At 44.0% G+C, this 16,822-nt stretch overlaps 1 protein-coding gene across 2 annotated transcripts in view; it reads left to right on the forward strand.

The window, feature by feature from the left end:
• The window catches only part of itgav (integrin, alpha V), a 63,090-nt gene that overhangs the window by 39,110 nt on the left and 7,158 nt on the right, over positions 1–16,822 (forward strand). For both annotated transcript variants that reach the window (XM_040148739.1, XM_040148738.1), the window contains exons 15-29: positions 516–609; positions 738–783; positions 2,514–2,621; positions 3,861–3,916; positions 4,088–4,242; positions 6,192–6,329; positions 6,587–6,654; positions 6,953–7,097; positions 8,612–8,704; positions 9,224–9,303; positions 13,070–13,150; positions 14,499–14,604; positions 14,827–14,985; positions 15,388–15,519; positions 15,760–15,873. In XM_040148739.1, the coding sequence (XP_040004673.1) occupies positions 516–609; positions 738–783; positions 2,514–2,621; positions 3,861–3,916; positions 4,088–4,242; positions 6,192–6,329; positions 6,587–6,654; positions 6,953–7,097; positions 8,612–8,704; positions 9,224–9,303; positions 13,070–13,150; positions 14,499–14,604; positions 14,827–14,985; positions 15,388–15,519; positions 15,760–15,873 (1,575 nt within the window). The remainder of the gene's footprint in view (positions 1–515; positions 610–737; positions 784–2,513; positions 2,622–3,860; positions 3,917–4,087; positions 4,243–6,191; positions 6,330–6,586; positions 6,655–6,952; positions 7,098–8,611; positions 8,705–9,223; positions 9,304–13,069; positions 13,151–14,498; positions 14,605–14,826; positions 14,986–15,387; positions 15,520–15,759; positions 15,874–16,822) is intronic.

A 16,822-nucleotide genomic window follows, 5' to 3' on the forward strand; every position in this document is an offset into this window, starting at 1 on the left:
TGGCGTTAGCATTTACACACTTTATTCATTGAGCTGCCCGTAAATGAAGGTTTTCACTGTATCTGAAATTGGAAAATGTAGCTTATCATGGTGTCACACATTAATGTGAACAATCTCACCACAGGGTCTATCCAGTAGTTGTTGTGGTTGCTTTCGGTCGTATCGCACGATCTTCCTCAGCAGATGGAGTTTGTCCAGTTATCATGGGAAAAATTTTTCAGGCTCTAGATTTTACTCAGATGAAACAGTCGCTCTGGCGCCTCAGAGACGCTCAGAAAGGTTAAACCATAGATTTGGAAAATGAAAGTGAACGTTAAAGTTTTTACCCCAACTCGTGTGGCGTTTCGGGTGTGTTCACCTAAAATTTCACGTTCACATAACTTGATGTAGATAACGGTATCAAATTCCCCCTCATCTTCCGCATCACATTAATGAGTACATCGTGGTAATGGTCAAAAGGAAGGAAGCTCAAAACCCAAATCTATGCGCTGATTTAGTTGTGTCTCATCTCCCAGGTCCTTCAGGGCAAATGGGCGTCCAGCTACATGCCTGCTAGCTTTGGATACTCCATGACTGGAAGCACTGACATAGACCAGAATGGATATCCAGGTACAAACACGCACACACACGCACACACACAGACAAACGTGTCCTGTATGTGTGGAGGCGCAGCAGGAATGAAATGAACGTCTGTGCTGCTGCTGTGAGAAAAAAGCTGATGTGTCTCTGTCTTTCAGATTTAATAGTGGGAGTGTTTGGAGCAGACAAAGCTGTTTTATACAGGTAATCAAAAACCATACAGTGTGTGCGAGTGTGTTATTAAACCCCTGCTGTGTCTGTGTGTGTGTCTGAGATGCTGCTGATGGAAGCGGAGGACTTTAATGAGCGAGGCCACCTCTGATATCAAAGAGCCGCTGCTTTCATTCACTTTTCTCCTACTGACTTTATAGATGCAGTTAGGACCCATTAGCCCCGTCAGTACAGACCTGGGTTCCCCTGCTCACTCATTTGTCTTGCTGTGTTTCTGCAGCTAATCACTGAATATCCTAAATGTTTAGTGTCTAGTGACACAAGTGGTCGTAACTCGGCTCCAAACATGCAGACGTGATACACATATTTTTATCCGCAGTTCCCATTATGAAAACTGTAGACTGTAAAACCGGATTATTCCAAACTGATGGCATTACAAAGTAGTCCAACCTTATTCTGAAAACATCAATATGAGGCAAGCCTGACTCTCCACTCTGCTGTCTTTACTCTCTGGGTCTGTTTTTGATGAAGCCGATCGCGTCTCTGAGTCCTGAAATTCACTTCTACATGGACAGAAAAACGCCTGGATTTATTGACACTTGACTTTAAATGAGTTTTTAATGATCATGCATTTAATTTGCTTGTTATTTTTCTTCACACGGACACACCAAAAGCTGCTGATAACGACATTATCAGTCGAATGAACACAGGTAGTGGTCAATGACAGCAGCTGTGTCTAACATCATCTGTGACCACCTAAATGAGCTGCCGTATTTTTGCTGTGAAACAGGAAAAGTGTCTGCAGAACAACTTTCAACTCTTTAATATAACTGCGTCTGCTGAATAACAGATGCTCTGCTTCTGAAACATTTCCAGTGGACATCGTAACTGTGGCTGAGCCGTAGTGAGACGTAGCGACTCTGCTAAAAGCCTGAAAATAAAGGGAGTGAAAACTGTCCACAATGTGCGTGAACTGCATTTTTACCGTCCTTTAAAATACACACAGTGCCTGATTACAGTCAGTGTGTTTACATGCATTTCGGTAACCAGCTTTCAGTCGGCTTTCTCCTGGAGGACGCTGACTTCTCGGCCACGTATACACCTAAACGCGCTTCCAGTCGGCCGTTCGTATGTGAGCACGTGCAGGGCAAAGACTTCAGACGGGGAAAGTAACGCTGTGACAACAGAGCAGCTGAATAAAAGGGGAGTAGTTACACAGAGAGGTGCATCCTAGAATTTAAAGTAACTTCATCAAAGTCAGCCTGACATTTAAACCATGCTCTACAGGTCTAAACGAGTCGGTTTTCACAGCTCAACAATGAGTGTTTGTGACATTCAGCTTTGTGCTGTGAGGAAAAGCTGAGGCCTTTCTACAGAGCCGGTCCTCTTACGGCGCTGTCAATGGGATCACTAATATATAATACCGATGATGGCAGGCGTGGGGGAGATATCAGATCACCGACCTGCTGCACGTCTATACACTGACCAGGGTATTGTTCCCGCCCAGTAACCTGGTCTCTTGTTTGCATGGGAATGTTTTTTCAAAATGAGATCAAACCTGATGAACTGACTCCAACTGTGCAGATGTGACTTGCACAAGCTGCATGGTAAAGAATCATGAAGATCATGAGACTCATCTTGTGCTCACACACATTAATAACGTTGTTGTGTTATGTAACTGTGTGTGTGTGTGTGTGTGTGTGTGTGTGTGTGTGTGTGTGTGTGTGTGTGTGTGTGTGTGTGTGTGTGCGTGTGTGTGTCAGAGCTCGACCAGTCATCAGTGTGAACGCCACGTTAGACATGACACCTCAGATCATCAACCCGGAGGACAAGACCTGCACACTTCTTGGAACCAGCACGCCCGTGTCCTGGTGAGCTCTCACATATTTCCCCTGGGACGGTCACATTTGATCTGTCCAGATTGGTTTTACACCACCGCATCTCATAAAAATACGGAGTCCGGTCCAGACCTGCTCACCTTGAAAAGAGCCCTGAGATGACCTCCGTTATGATTTAGCGCTGTATAGATAAAGTTGAATTGAATTGAGTTATTTTACATCATCACCCACTCTGTTTCCCAGCTAGGATTTGTCAAATTTAAAATGGTGCTGCACAATGAATTGAACCACAACCATAATTTCGGCCTCCATCGTGTCATCAGGTGCCTTTGTTGCTTGCAGGTACTTTTACTTACATTGATAGCAAAAAACCAGAGGAGCGTATTTAACCATTTATTGATGACCCGATAGATACTTTGATGATTTTCATGAGCTCTTAAAGACGGGGTGGAGCAGTGGTTCCCAAACTTTTTTGCTTGCATAGTTCACTGAATTATTTTACAAGATAAAACAAATTGAGAGGTAAAATGGAAGTACGATGCACCTGTTGTAACTTACATCCTCTTCTTTATGTCTGTGTTTTTGTTCGATTGTAATCATCAGTCAAACGATCCCATCATTTCATCTCTCCGTAAAGCAATTCGGTCAACGTTTTTAAATGTTCTCTATAAATATATTGACTTGACTGGACGGGTTGGCAACGTTTTGCAGCGATCAAAATATCATCCGCAAAAAGAGAGATGGAATGTTTGGAGTTCCACGTGGTTAGTGGTCGATCGCCTGAAGACCCTCAGACATTTTGAGCCGTACGTTCCCGAGCCATAGCAGACAGGAAGGGGCGCCCGGGGCAACCCTGTCTTTGACCATGTGCAAGGCCAAACCGAGGAAAACATGGCTGCCAGTCCGGACCGAAGCAGAGGGACAGGTTTAGAGGACTTTTAATCGTATTAAAGGAATAGTTGGACATTTTTGGAAATACTCATATTCACTTTCTCGCTAAGAGTTAGATGAGAAGAGCCAAGTCCAAATGTTGAACTACTCCTTTAATGAATGCCTGCCTGGAGACCACGGTCTGGTCATGGTCAAAGCACGACCTAGTGCTGGCCCTTTACCCAGTGAAATAGCTTCTCGCCTTCCAGAACATACTGAAGAGCACTGAAGAAAATGACTGTTTCATTCAAAATGTGTGAAATGCATTCCTGTCATATAAATCTGACGTCTCTCTCTTTCACAGCTGAGTGTTGTACCTAACTCTTAGTGTGTGTTTTCCAGTTTTAAGGTGAAGTACTGTCTGAGGGCCAGTGGCCGCGGAGCTCCAGCTACTCTCAGTGAGTAAAACACCACCAGTTTCATGCCAGCCCCCCCCCCCCAACAGAACAAGAGAGGCTTTAGTGTGTGTGTGTGTGTGTGTGTGTGGATAATTATCAGGTTGTGGTTCTGTAGCTTGAAGAGCACTTCATTAAGCGGCTCTCGGTTTCTGTCCTGATCGCTGCTTCCAGATTTCCGCGTGGACCTCATGTTGGACCGTCTGAAGCAGAAGGAGACGACGAAACGCGTCCTGTTCCTGCACAGTCGGACCTTTCAGTACTCCAAGAACATGACGGTGTCCAACGGCAAAGGCCCGACCTGCGAGGAGCAGCCCGTCTTCCTGAGGGTGAGGAACGCAAATGACTGCGTGGCTGACGCATTTGTGCCCGTGAAAGGTGCATCAGATGGTATTTTTTAGAGATCAACACTTAAAATGGGTGGTTTACGTGTTGTACCAGTAACAACAGATCATGTAGTCTTCAAATTAAAGCTTAAAAAAACCTTTAAAATTGACATCCTAGCATCCGGGCAGCGAGTGTTTTCCCGTGGTTTGACTACACACTGAAGATCAACCGGCAGAAGTTGAACGTTACCTGAGAAATCAATATCTTGTTATTTTTTTGTGTTGAAGTTGCATCTTAGCATCATAATGCCCCCACAGCTACTTAAAAACTTCATCTGATAATGAAAACGTGTTGAAGCTGCTTTTCTTCGGGTCGAAGCAAAATATCCAATAACACGACGGCTGATATTTGGATTTAAGGCAAACACTCATCAACGTTTTTGCATTGGATCCTTCAAAATTGATTAAAATTTTGTGGTAAAGGTATTTGAAGCATAACTAAAAATACACATACAAGAAAAAATGTGTTAAAGGCGCCCTGTGGAGTTTTTGAGCCTTGTTTTGATGAGCAGGTCCCATGTCATGCGGTCGATGCGATGCACATTCCTGACGGTGAGTTCATGCTATTTCACTGATCCACTGGAAGGAGGGAGACTGCTAAGCTGATGTTCAGAATCATCCTGTTCGCAATTGTTTTATGAGGAAGGAAATATTTTCAGTGTGTTTGTTAGGCCTGGAGGAGAAACACGCCGGGCCTCAGGCAAAAGAACCACTTGTACAAACAGATTTGTTCTTAAGTGGAAGCTACGAGCGATTCAAGAAAAGTCGGGGCATTCCTCACTTTTCCCATATGTACAAACAGAAATCCTGAGTGGTGGGGTCTCGACCGGCTGTCGCCACAGTTTGACTTTAGAGTCATAATTCTTCATCTGAATGGATTTGGAGTCTAAATATCATACCACACCTAACCAGAGCAAAATATCTAACTACGTTTCATAAATTTTCTCGTATCATCATCACAGCTGCCGATTTACTCAGAGTTGTTGTTGGTTTTTTCTTCTAGATTTTATGATTTTATTGGCATATTTCACCCACTTCTACAGTTTATTAGTTACCAGGAAAGTTGTCTCCCTCCTCTCGCTGCCTCAGGGTCTTTCTGCAGGTCTCTCCCCAGGATCCCCCTCTGTTCATACACCTGACAGTGTAACATCACCTGCTGTGGGCTGGAATATTATCATTATCACATGACCACCTCTCCTCATCCTCATGGATTGTTTTGCTACAAAAAGACGTTTCTCAGCTTCTAACCATCCCCTTTTCATTTCTGTCACCGTTCAGCTCGGCTCTGATGACGCGTTGTTAGCACCGCTGCTGTTAATGTTATCCAATCATTGGTGGCTGCTGCTGTTGTTGTTGTCTGCCGATTTCTGACGGCAGGACTTGAAGCTCTGCAGCGTGAAATTCTTCTTTTTACTCGTTGGAAACAATTTTGTGAAAGAACCTTTCCCACAGACAGAGCAGAGTGAGCAGTCTTGCGCGGTCACTTTAGAACGCACACCTCTTCACAGACCGGTAACATTCACCAGTCTGACTTATGACAAGCTTGTGCAGCGAAGAGAGTTTAGTGAATCCGACTTTAAACGCGATCAAACTCACAGAAAAATGTAAGATTTAGTCTTTCATCTCAGTGAGAAACGAAACTGTAAATTACTGCTTGTTCACAAGTAAAACTCCACGTGGCACCTTGAAGCCGATCGAGAAAAAAGGGCGTAAATATACACAAGTGTACAATTTTAAATCAAACATTAATCTTCAAACACCGATGCAGCCGACACAGACTGGTGAGAGTGGCCTCGATCTCTCCTCTGAAGTTGAACCAGCGGCAGCGACGCGGAGTTTCACCTCCTCAGAGACAGAGTTGAAATCTGCACTAATGTCTCTCTGTCTCTCAGGACGACCGCGAGTTTCGGGATAAGATCACTCCCATCTCCGTGGCGATGGAGTACAGTCTGGACTACCAGCAGGCTGCAGACCGAACCGGACTGCTGCCCATCCTCGACATGTCGGCCCCGTCCAACGTCACCAAGCAGGTAACTCCGCCGTGCGCGTGTGTATCCCTGAGTGTGTGTGTGTGTTCTGTAAGCTCAGATGTCACACTAATGTTGAGACTGACAGAATTCAGATGTTTCCATGAGAAAGGCCGCATGTTAGATGGGACCACTGCATTTAGCGTCTGAACGTTCAGGATTCAACCACTGATCTTATATATCTTTCTCTGTGTTGCTTTTCCTTCCATCCTACTTCCTTTACTCCGTTTCTTCCTTCCCTCCTTCCCTCCTTCCCTCAGGCTCACATCCTGTTGGACTGTGGAGAAGACAACATCTGTAAACCCGACCTGAGGTTGTCAGTGAAGAGGTGGGACACTGTTCATTACTGCAGTCTGCATGGATGGTGTTAGCCATGTCAAGTTTAAACCAGGTCATATTGTGATTAAAATTCTGAGTGAGAACAGAAAGGTCTTTGTTTCTCCTTGCTGGTAATTTGTGTAATATTCACCTTTTTTTTTAGGGAAAAGCCAACAAATTGCATTATCTTTGTTTACTTTTTCTATTTTATTTTTCTGTTTTTTGCCTTCAAAAAAGAACATAAGTTAGGCTGAAATAAAAAACGGGATTTGGCTCATGCTACCATTGGGATTCTGCTTTTGCTGCAGCGACCGCGAGCAGATCTACATCGGCGACGATAACGCTCTGACCCTGGAGATCAGTGCTGAGAACCAGGGCGAGGGAGCCTACGAGGCCGAACTCCACGTCTACCCTCCACAGCAGGCCGACTTCACCGGGGTCGTCCGCAGTGAGGTACCGTCTCTCTCACCCAGAGCTGGGTATCAGGTCAAGTTTCTAATACTGGTCGCTAGACAGCTCCACAGTGTCCGTACAGATACCAAAACAATCCCTTCTTTGCTACTTTGCTTTGAGAAATATAGCTCAAATTCAACTGAAGGACCCACAGTTCTCAAAGATTAGATGTTGTTTAAATACAAGCAGCCGAGTCTGAGACATGCAAAAAAAATCTTATCCGTGTAGAGCTGAAACAATTACTCCATTAGCCAATTAACAGAAAATTAATCTGCGACAATTTTGACAAGCAAATAATCGTTACAGATTTTTAATCAAGCAAAAATGGCAAATATTCTCTGATTCTGTTCTTTCAAATGTACAGATTTGCTGCTTTTTATCTGCGTTTGATATAATTTTAAACCGAATGCCTTTGGGTTGTTAGTCGAACAACAATCTGAGACCCAAGTGATGCAGCCGTGGGAACTACAAAGATATAACATATAACATATTCCAACAAGTGACACATGCTGTTACATGGAGATTCAGTTTTAGCTCATGAAACAGTCGTGCAGCCAACAAGGGATGAAGGATTTCTAATGACCTTAAAAATATTAAACCTGAGGAAATGTCACATTCTACCAGGATTCGTGAAAATTCTCGCTATAAATTAAACTTGATTTTAACCACAGAACGTCAGATAACTAATCACAGAATTCCGTTTATTTTAATATATGGTGCTCTTCTTTCACACTCCTTATGGTAGTGTCACAGCAGTTGTTTTCGTTTGAGGTGGAAGAAACACGCTGCCCATTGGCTGAAGTCTGCTGAAAATAAAAAAGCCCCAGCAGCTCTGGTGGAGCTCACGACTCATCCTGAGAACGGCTGCCATGATTTCACTGTGTGAACGTGGAATCTGTGTCTGACAGCTTTATCTTCTGGTGAATGTAAATTACTGTTAGATCCTGATTGTGATTCCGTCGCCTGTTTGAACATTTTAATTATTAATGAGGTTAAAGGGACTAATGTGTAAGAACTGGCCAACCGTCGAATTCATACTCCAAACAAACAGGGGGCGGCATACTACCAGATAGCTGGGGTGTCCACCCCTGTCGTAAGAAACCAGGAAATGCATACTTTCAAGGAGCGCTGTTATTGCCTCCTCTTAGTTGATTAGGTGGTGGGAGAGCCTGGAGGCGGTTAGCTCACTCGAAAAGCCTGAAAGTTGTCAACCAGACACCATTGGATTAAAAGACGACCCAGTTATGTGACTGTAATTACAGCAGTTCAAGGCTGGAACATGGCTACGACAGTTAGGTGGTTAGGTCCCAACTAGGTCTGGAGAAGGTGTCTTGGTTTCAGGTGATAGTCTTCTGTACACAAGTTCGTGCAGGTTCCTGCAGATCCCAGGAAATCTCTGGCTCTCAGTTCGAACCCTAACAAACCCAGTCCAGTTCTGTGGGCTGTAAGAGACAAAACCGCGATGTTACATTCTGGCTGTGAAATGATGAGTGTTGTATTGTATTGTTTTACAGACCCTCACCAGGCTGTCCTGTGCTTACAAGAAGGAAAACCAGACCAAGATGGTGGTGTGTGACCTGGGAAACCCCATGAAGGGAGGAACCAAGGTCAGTGATCACGTGACTGTAGCAGCAGGAATGCTCATGCTGCTTTCTGGGCGTTTGGGGGCTTCTCTGGCACATTTGTGGGAAGCTCAGTTTTGACTGAAACTGTAGAGTTAACAGTAAAGAAGCAAAGGAAATGATTGTTAAAACGGAAACGAGTCGCTGTGGATTGTGAACAGCAGGAATCACATGTTGAAGATGACTTTGCCCTCAAATTAACAGAACTTGAACTTAACATATTACTGTTAATGTCAAATTTAATGATATTGAATTAGTAATGTGTTGTAGACTGTTAGAAAATGTGTTCAAGATATCTCTTGTTGGGGGAGTGTTGTGTCTTTCTGCCTGTAGAACGAAATCGTTGCGAATGTTTCTGATTAGTAAACATTGGCAGTAAAACGCTAACCGACGCTTGTTTCTTTTCCAATAACGATGGCACACAGCTCCTCCACGTTTTCCTGTCCCTCCCTGCTTTCTGATTGGCCCTTTTTCTGTCTCTTCTCCCATGCTGTGATTGGCCAGGTGCTGGCAGAGTTGAGGTTCAGCGTGCACCAGCTGTCGGAGGAGGACACGTCTGTTAAGTTTGACCTGCAGATAGTCAGGTGCGGTCCTGTCTGTTGTCTGTCTTTGTCCAGCATTCACTCGTTATATCAGAAGATCTCACCTTATCTGGCGTAACAGCCATTTTGACAGTGTTCGATCAACCACTCACGCCAGAGGAGGCCCGAACGCTCCTTCTTCTTGGCGTCATGACTCAGTCAGATCTGAACACATAGACACGAAACACATATTTTTACATTCAGTGTGACGTCCACTTCCCGAGGACGTCATTATCTCTGATGTCCCTCCAGAATAAAGGTCCAGAAATCCACTTAGAAATCAGACGCTGCAGGACTTCATTCAGAATCTTACTGTTTTTAAGTTTCCTTCAGTGTCACAGTGACCCAGTGACGGTTGTCTGTATGTCCACGGCTAAACTGAGAACAAGAGCTGATCACAGCTGATTCAGCAACTTTTAACGGGACAATTTGACTGAATGGAAACAGATAAAAGACGGGGCTCAAGTTATAGCCCACAGTGTAACTCACAGACTCTGCGGTAACAGTATATTGAATCCTCGGAACTGTAATTTCAAAACTTAGAACATGGTTACCCCAAGTAGAAGCAGGAAAAGAAAAATGATAGGCGTGACAAAATCCATCAATTTTATCTTTATCAGTGCAATATAATATGAATGACATGTCTGGCCAAGACATGCAGTGACTCTGCTGAAAGCCTGTAAATAAAGAGAGTGAAGGGTTTAAAATAGGAAACGATAGCGTCCAAGCAAGGAATGATCCCGCTTGCAGGTGCAACGGTTCAGACTGAAAACTGCCCTGCTTTACAAACAAAGGGGGCTGTGCTGGTGTGTGCCTGTTGTCTCAGGTACCAGTGAGACGATGAAATATGATCCAGCAAGTGCAGTTTGAGTAACAGATCCGTGAACGTCAAAGTTCACCAGACACCAAAACGAAGCGCAGCCGTTTATAATGCTCTAAGAAGGTTACGGTGGAGCCGGTCATTTAATTCTCCACCTCCATGATCGCGAGGTCAACAGTGGAATTACACCGTTGTGGTTATGAAGTCATCTGCCGGGAATGTGCGTTGGCTCATATGTGTTTGGCAGCACCGGGTCAGATGAGGCTGAAGTTGAATCACAGCTCTGTGTTTTTGATGGAGACGTCTGCATCAGCACTCTCATTAGAATGAACGAGGAAGCTGTGCTTTTCAAACTACGTCTCCACTAAGCCGTCTATTGTTGTGTGACAAGGATTTGTGTCCACACTGGTACGTAAAAGAGAACTCGGTCCACATTGAGACACCTGAACAACATCGAAACTGTTAAATCTCTTCCTCTTCCTCCTCTTTTCAGTTCACTAGCAATAAAACTGCATCACAGCCAACAGCTGGAGAGGAGCGAGCCAGACAGCCGGCTGATAACATCATTATTTCATGGTCGCGACGTCGTCTGATAAAATCCACACAAACACAGATTAATGAGAACACTAGTGCCGTGCGAGCGGGTATATGGACGTATAAAATGTCTGATCGCTGAGCAAGTCAGAGACAACAGAAGGTTGTTCTTAACTTTAGCGGGACACACAGCTCCACCCTTCACTGAGCGGCGACAGCATTGTTCTCCCCCGTACACTGAACCACCGAGCCAGCCTCTTAAGATCTGTCTACTCTGGCTCAGTTGTTGAGGGAAAGAAACTCTGTTTTGTTCTGGGTGAAGGGCTGAAACAGAGAGAAGGCCGAGTTTATAACTTTAACCATCTTACTGTGGAGGTACTCTGAAAGATTCAACTTTGGGCAAATTTCCTCTGACGACGACGTGGTTGTTCAGTCATGTGCTCAGCGACACAGATCTGTAAGCTTCAGCTGGATAGAGGGAAGAGAGAGCTGCTGCTTGGAGTCTGAACGTGCGAACAGCCTGTAAGCAGTCGTCGCATCAGCATTCATCACGGCAGAGCTGTTTTTGTGCCAGCGCTCACTTGGATGGCAAAAACCAGGAAGCAGCTCGCGGCTCCGTACAGCCACAAAGATCTCCGTCAGTCTTTACTTTCCTCCCAGTCAATCTGTGCGTGTTAGTGTTTCTGTGGGAGGGAGAGAGGGGGGCAGATAGAGAGAGGTATGTTAATGATAGGTTTCAGTGGCCTCTGGTTACAGTCTGACAGCTCAGTCCTCGTCAGCTCTCTGACACACACTGCTAGCGGACGGCAGATTCATTGGTTTTTAAAAGTGTTTTCAGGAGCACTGCGTGGGTTGGAGTGTTGGGAAGAGATGCAGTGTTGCAGGTGTTGAGTTTATTAAACTGGGACTACAACTAACCATTATTTCTCATTGATTGATCTGACTGTTAATGGCTTGATAAATGTTTTGTCTATAAAACGTTAAAAAAAACATTAAAAAACCATCCTTCACAATTTCTTAAAGTCAAAGGTGACTTTTTTAAACGTCTTGTTTTGTTTCACCCAACAGTCCAAAACCAAAAGATGTTCTGGTTGCTGTCTCATAAAAATGATAAAAAGAGCACATTCTCACTTTTGAGAAGCTCCAGATGTGATTTCTTCCCTTTTCCAGAATAGTTGCTGATGAATTTTCTGTTGATTGACTTATTGTTGGGGCTCTATATCAAACTCTTGTTCCTGTGGACATGGAATGTGCATAAGTACATTTAAGTCACTCTGGAGAATAGCTCTTGCTAAATGAATATAAAGTGATGTAATGAAAAAAAATACATAATTATTAATCAGTGGGCATCACTAGGTATTTCCACTAAAACTGGTTCCCGGTGTTGGGGGTTAGCTCAGGCCAAAACGCACTCGCCGCCATAAACGCGTGCTTCCTCCACCTGTTAACGTGTTTGAGAGCCCTGGAGCCGCAGTTAGTTATCGAAGGCAGGTTGGCACGAAGTCTGGCATTTTGTGGATGTTCAAGCCCAACCTGTCTGTTTTTAGGTTCCTCCTCACAAGACTCGTCTGTGTTTGAACTTACTGAGGGCAGAGGGTTCTATATTTATGGCCATTATGTACCTAAATGTCTGTGTATTCAGTCATTACTGAGCCCGTCTAGTGCAGCTGTTTGGGGTTCGTCCAGGAACCACTGAGTTCAGGCTCTGCTTAAGCCCGAAAGAATCCTGACTGTCAGTGTGTGTTTGTGTGTGTAGTTTTTGGGGATTAAACACAATCCATTGCAGTTGTTGGAGGTTAAAGAAATCACTAAGGTACACTGAACCAACGCCTGTTTTGTAGGATTTTTCTTTGCCATAAATATTGTCAATATTTTAAAACAAAACTCCAGAGAGCAGTTCCCAGGACGAGGATTAAACCTTCGATCAGGTTTAAGAGTGCCCCTACATGTCAGGGACCTTTAAAGTCAAACGTCTAAATGTGGGGGTTTGACCTGTTGACCTCAGTGAATACTAAAGCTGCTGGTGTTTCCTGAAGCCTTATCTCAGTTTATTCAGTCCTACCTTTAAAATAGTCTAAAATCCTCATACATCTTTGGCATTAAAGCCAGAACTGTGTAAAATATTTTCCATCTGTTTTGAAAAATGTAAATCTTTCTGTAGATACAGTTAACTTCTCTATCGGATGAATCCTAAATGTGACCCTAGGAACTTTTTCAGTTTGTCTGTTTCCTCTCCGTCAAGTCAGAGGCAGCAGCGCCACCCTGTGGCCGCTTCTAGTATAGCAGCAACAGAACCTCACATCCATCGATTTAAAGTTTCTGTTTTTTCATACATTTTGTTTTATTTGTTGTTTAGTTTTTTTTATCACGTGGAGACAATTAAATGATATCCGGGTTTACACTCTGTGTTTTTAGCTCTAACCAGTTTGACAACACCAGTCCTCGAGTTTCCAGCATCACCAAGCTGGCAATCCTCGCTAAAGTCTCCATCAGAGGGTAATACACACACACACACACACACACACACACACACACACACACACACACTTTAAAGTGCTGTAGATCCTGACTGTACATCTGAACATTCTGTAAAAAACTTTTTGTGAACTTTTCCATTACAATATTTGATGGTATGGTGTTTGCCTTTTTGCTAAAGAAATTATCATTAAAGCCTTAAAGTGTCTATAATCTCTATTTTTATAATAACAACGGATCACATGACCACTTGCATGTGAAAGGTTTCTATGGTAGCAATGACGTTACAGAAAATTATCAGCTGAATCTTAATTTTGTGATAACTATTGTCTTATTTCCCAGCACAATGAGTAGGTAACGGACATGCACTACATCACACATGTGACCGTGCTCATTCTCTCATTACTCACATACATCACACACATCACAAGGCATATGATGGCATGTTTTCCTCTGCCTTACGCCAACCAGAGGAAGCAGAGATGCAGATAAGGAACAGGCACTACACAGTCAGATCTGGTATTTAAACCGCCTGAACTGCACAGACGCTGTCAGAGGAGTGACGCTACTCTAAAGCTTGTTTGTGAAGTCATTTTTCGACACTGGAAGAGTCTGAACACGGAAGAGCTTCCCTCAAGAGGCGTTACCTTATGTATGTTAAGTTACAAAAACCGCAGGCAGACGTTTTCAGAGAAACAGCTGTAAAAAGCCTCTGTCCACCGCCTGCTCAGCAGCAAACAGCAGTCAGACCCAGTCAGAGACCAGCTGGTGGAGCTGGTGGAGCATTTAGCAGCTGAAGAACCAGATGTTTCCCTCAGGAGCTGGTGGAGACCAAAACCAGAGTTAAAAGAGAGGGAGTACTGGACCTAGACATATCACGTGACACAAACACCAGATCCAGATGCATGGTAACCCATCATCGCACTGATGTACTGATGTCACAGCCACCTGGGGCAATCTGGGGTCCAGTATCTGGAGGTGCAGGGATCAAACCACTGACCTTCCGGTTAGTGGACGACCCGCTCTACCTACAGCCGCCCACAGATGAGGGATCAAGCTGCTCTGTAACTGCTGAATGTGGAAATTAGCTGCTGTCTGAGAGCAAGTTTTACAGTAATATGTCAGTGTTATATGTTTGGCCTTAAATCAGTTACTGTAGGTGTAAGAAGTGAATCTTAAATGAGTGAATGAAACAAAAAAAACAAAACAGACGTTTGACTGCGCCCTTACTGTTCTGGTTTATCTATGAATTCGTAAAATGCAACTTCACAACTTCATATTATCTCTAAAAGTTTTATACAACGATGGCTGTAGCTTACACCGTGAAAAAAAAAACGTGTGTGTGTGTGTGTGTGTGTTGTCTTCCCAGGTCGTCGTCCCCTGGTCAGGTGCTGCTTCCCATCGCCAATTGGAAACCTAGAGTGCCTCCTGTGGTTGGAGACGACATCGGTCCACAAATAGTTCATGTCTACGAGGTACACGCGCACACACACACACACATTCACTGTATATATGGATGTGGGTTCAGATGCAGATTCACCTGATCGTGTTGGAGGCTGTAGTTTGTGCTGCTGGTAAACTGTGTTGTGTTTCCATTAGTTTGTCCACCCATTTTTTTATCAATGGGAGGGCGGGCTAATCCGTTTGTGTTCATCATCCTTATGCGCGTGTCCTTCGTTCCCGCCCTTCGCCCTCAGCTCCTGAACAACGGGCCCAGTACCTTCAGTAAAGCGGCTCTGGTGGTCGAGTGGCCGTACCAGTTTAAGAACGGCTCTCTGCTCTACATCACAAGCTACGAGACGGAGGGACCCATCAACTGTACCACCGACACAGAGATCAACCCGCTCAATGTGTCGGTGAGAAACACACACACGCAGACAGACATGCACACACGCGCCCGGCATCCACAGAAAGACGCTGAAATCAACAAATCTCCTCAGCTTATCAACGGGATCTTTGATGACTGATCACCGTGTCGCTGAACTTTCAACTTTCACTGGAGGCAGATTCCAGTTCAGTTTTCTCCCTGTTGAATCCTCATGCAGCCTCGTGAGGGGCTTTGGTTGTTGTTGTTGTTCTACCACCACCTAAGCTGAAAAACTGAAACCATTTTATACGTAGTTATCTGCATTTCTGTTTTAAAAATCAAACTTTCATTTGATACCTCACTGGGGAGTAATAATATGTGTGTGTGTGTGTGTGTGTGTGTGTGTGTGTGTGTGTGTGTGTGTGTGTGTGTGTGTGTGTGTCTGTGTCAGAACCCCTTGACCTCACAGAAGAACACCAGCGTCGTCCCACCCAGAGAGCGAGAGACTGAGGGACGAAACAGGCACCACGTTCGCAAAAGAGACCTGGAGTCAAGAGACACACAGAACGACCTGCAAACACTGGTACACACACACACACCACATTTGATTCTCAGCTGCTGCTCTATGTGTATATGTATGTATACATCAATACTGTAATTACTGATGTTCATCTGTACTGTATCAAATACTAAAAAGAATCTGCAGCTATTTCATTACAACTGAGTGTTTTAACTATTTAACTATCGTTGATTAGTGCATCTATCAGTCTGTGAGGAAACTCTATCTCGATAACTCTGTGTGCGTGTGTGTGCGTGTGTGCAGGACTGCAGCTCAGCAGAGTGTCTGCAGCTGAAATGTCAGGTCGGTCGTCTTGAGAGGACGAAGAACGCCATCCTCTTCATCTACTCCAGACTGGCTGTCAACAACTTCCTCAGGGTAAACACCGCTGTGAATTATTTCCAAAAAAAACATTTGTTTTTAATCACAGTTTTTTTGGAATAATTAGCCAGAATTTGGTGAAAACATCGGGCCCCAGTTTCCTGATAACAATCAATCTTAGAATTTAAGAGAGTTTGTACAAAAACGTCAAATGCACCTTTAAGAGCTTCTCAACATCTGAAGGTGCAGAAGTGAATCCTCAATACGCTTTAAGCACTGTGGTGTGTTTAAGTGTCTGTAGCCCATCAACAGAAAATGAATCAGCAACTATTTGATAATCAGTTAATCGTTTAAAGTCACTTTTCAAGCGAAAGTGACAAATATTTGATGGTTCTATGCTCTCAAATGTGAGAGCTGTCTGCTTTTCGTCAGTCACTCTTTAAAAAGCTTCACAGGATGGATTTTACAATCATCCTAGTCTTAACATGCTGTTGGGAAAAAGTGCCCGGATTCATTTGTATTCAGATTAATCCACTGAACCCGGTTAACACAAGTTGCATAAAAAATCTTCCTCCTCCTCCTCAGAGTCTTTACTCAGTCAAACCTGAACACACACACGATACACACATTTTTAGACTCAGTGGGTCTCGTGCTTCCTGAGGACATCATTATCCCTGATGTCTGTAAATGTGCTTCGACATCATAGGAAAAAGATGCTCCTTATAGCTGCAGAACTTCCTTCAGAATCCTGCTGTTTATAAGTTTCCTTCAGTATCACAGTGATCCAGTGACAGTTGTACAGACAGGAGCCTATCACCGATGATTCACCAGCTTTAATGGGACAGTTTGACTGAATGGAAACAGATAAAGGCTAAAGAAAAACAAAATGCGGTTGTCTGAAGTGGACCCACAGTGTCAGATTGTGAAAACCCCCACACTGACACATGTAGTATAAGCTACAATTTATGGTGGCTAGAAAAGTCTTCTTCAGCTCTGTCCGTACACT

This window comes from Xiphias gladius, chromosome 16 (genome assembly GCF_016859285.1).
Source record: "Xiphias gladius isolate SHS-SW01 ecotype Sanya breed wild chromosome 16, ASM1685928v1, whole genome shotgun sequence".
In the NCBI taxonomy this organism is placed as follows: Eukaryota; Metazoa; Chordata; class Actinopteri; order Istiophoriformes; family Xiphiidae; genus Xiphias; species Xiphias gladius.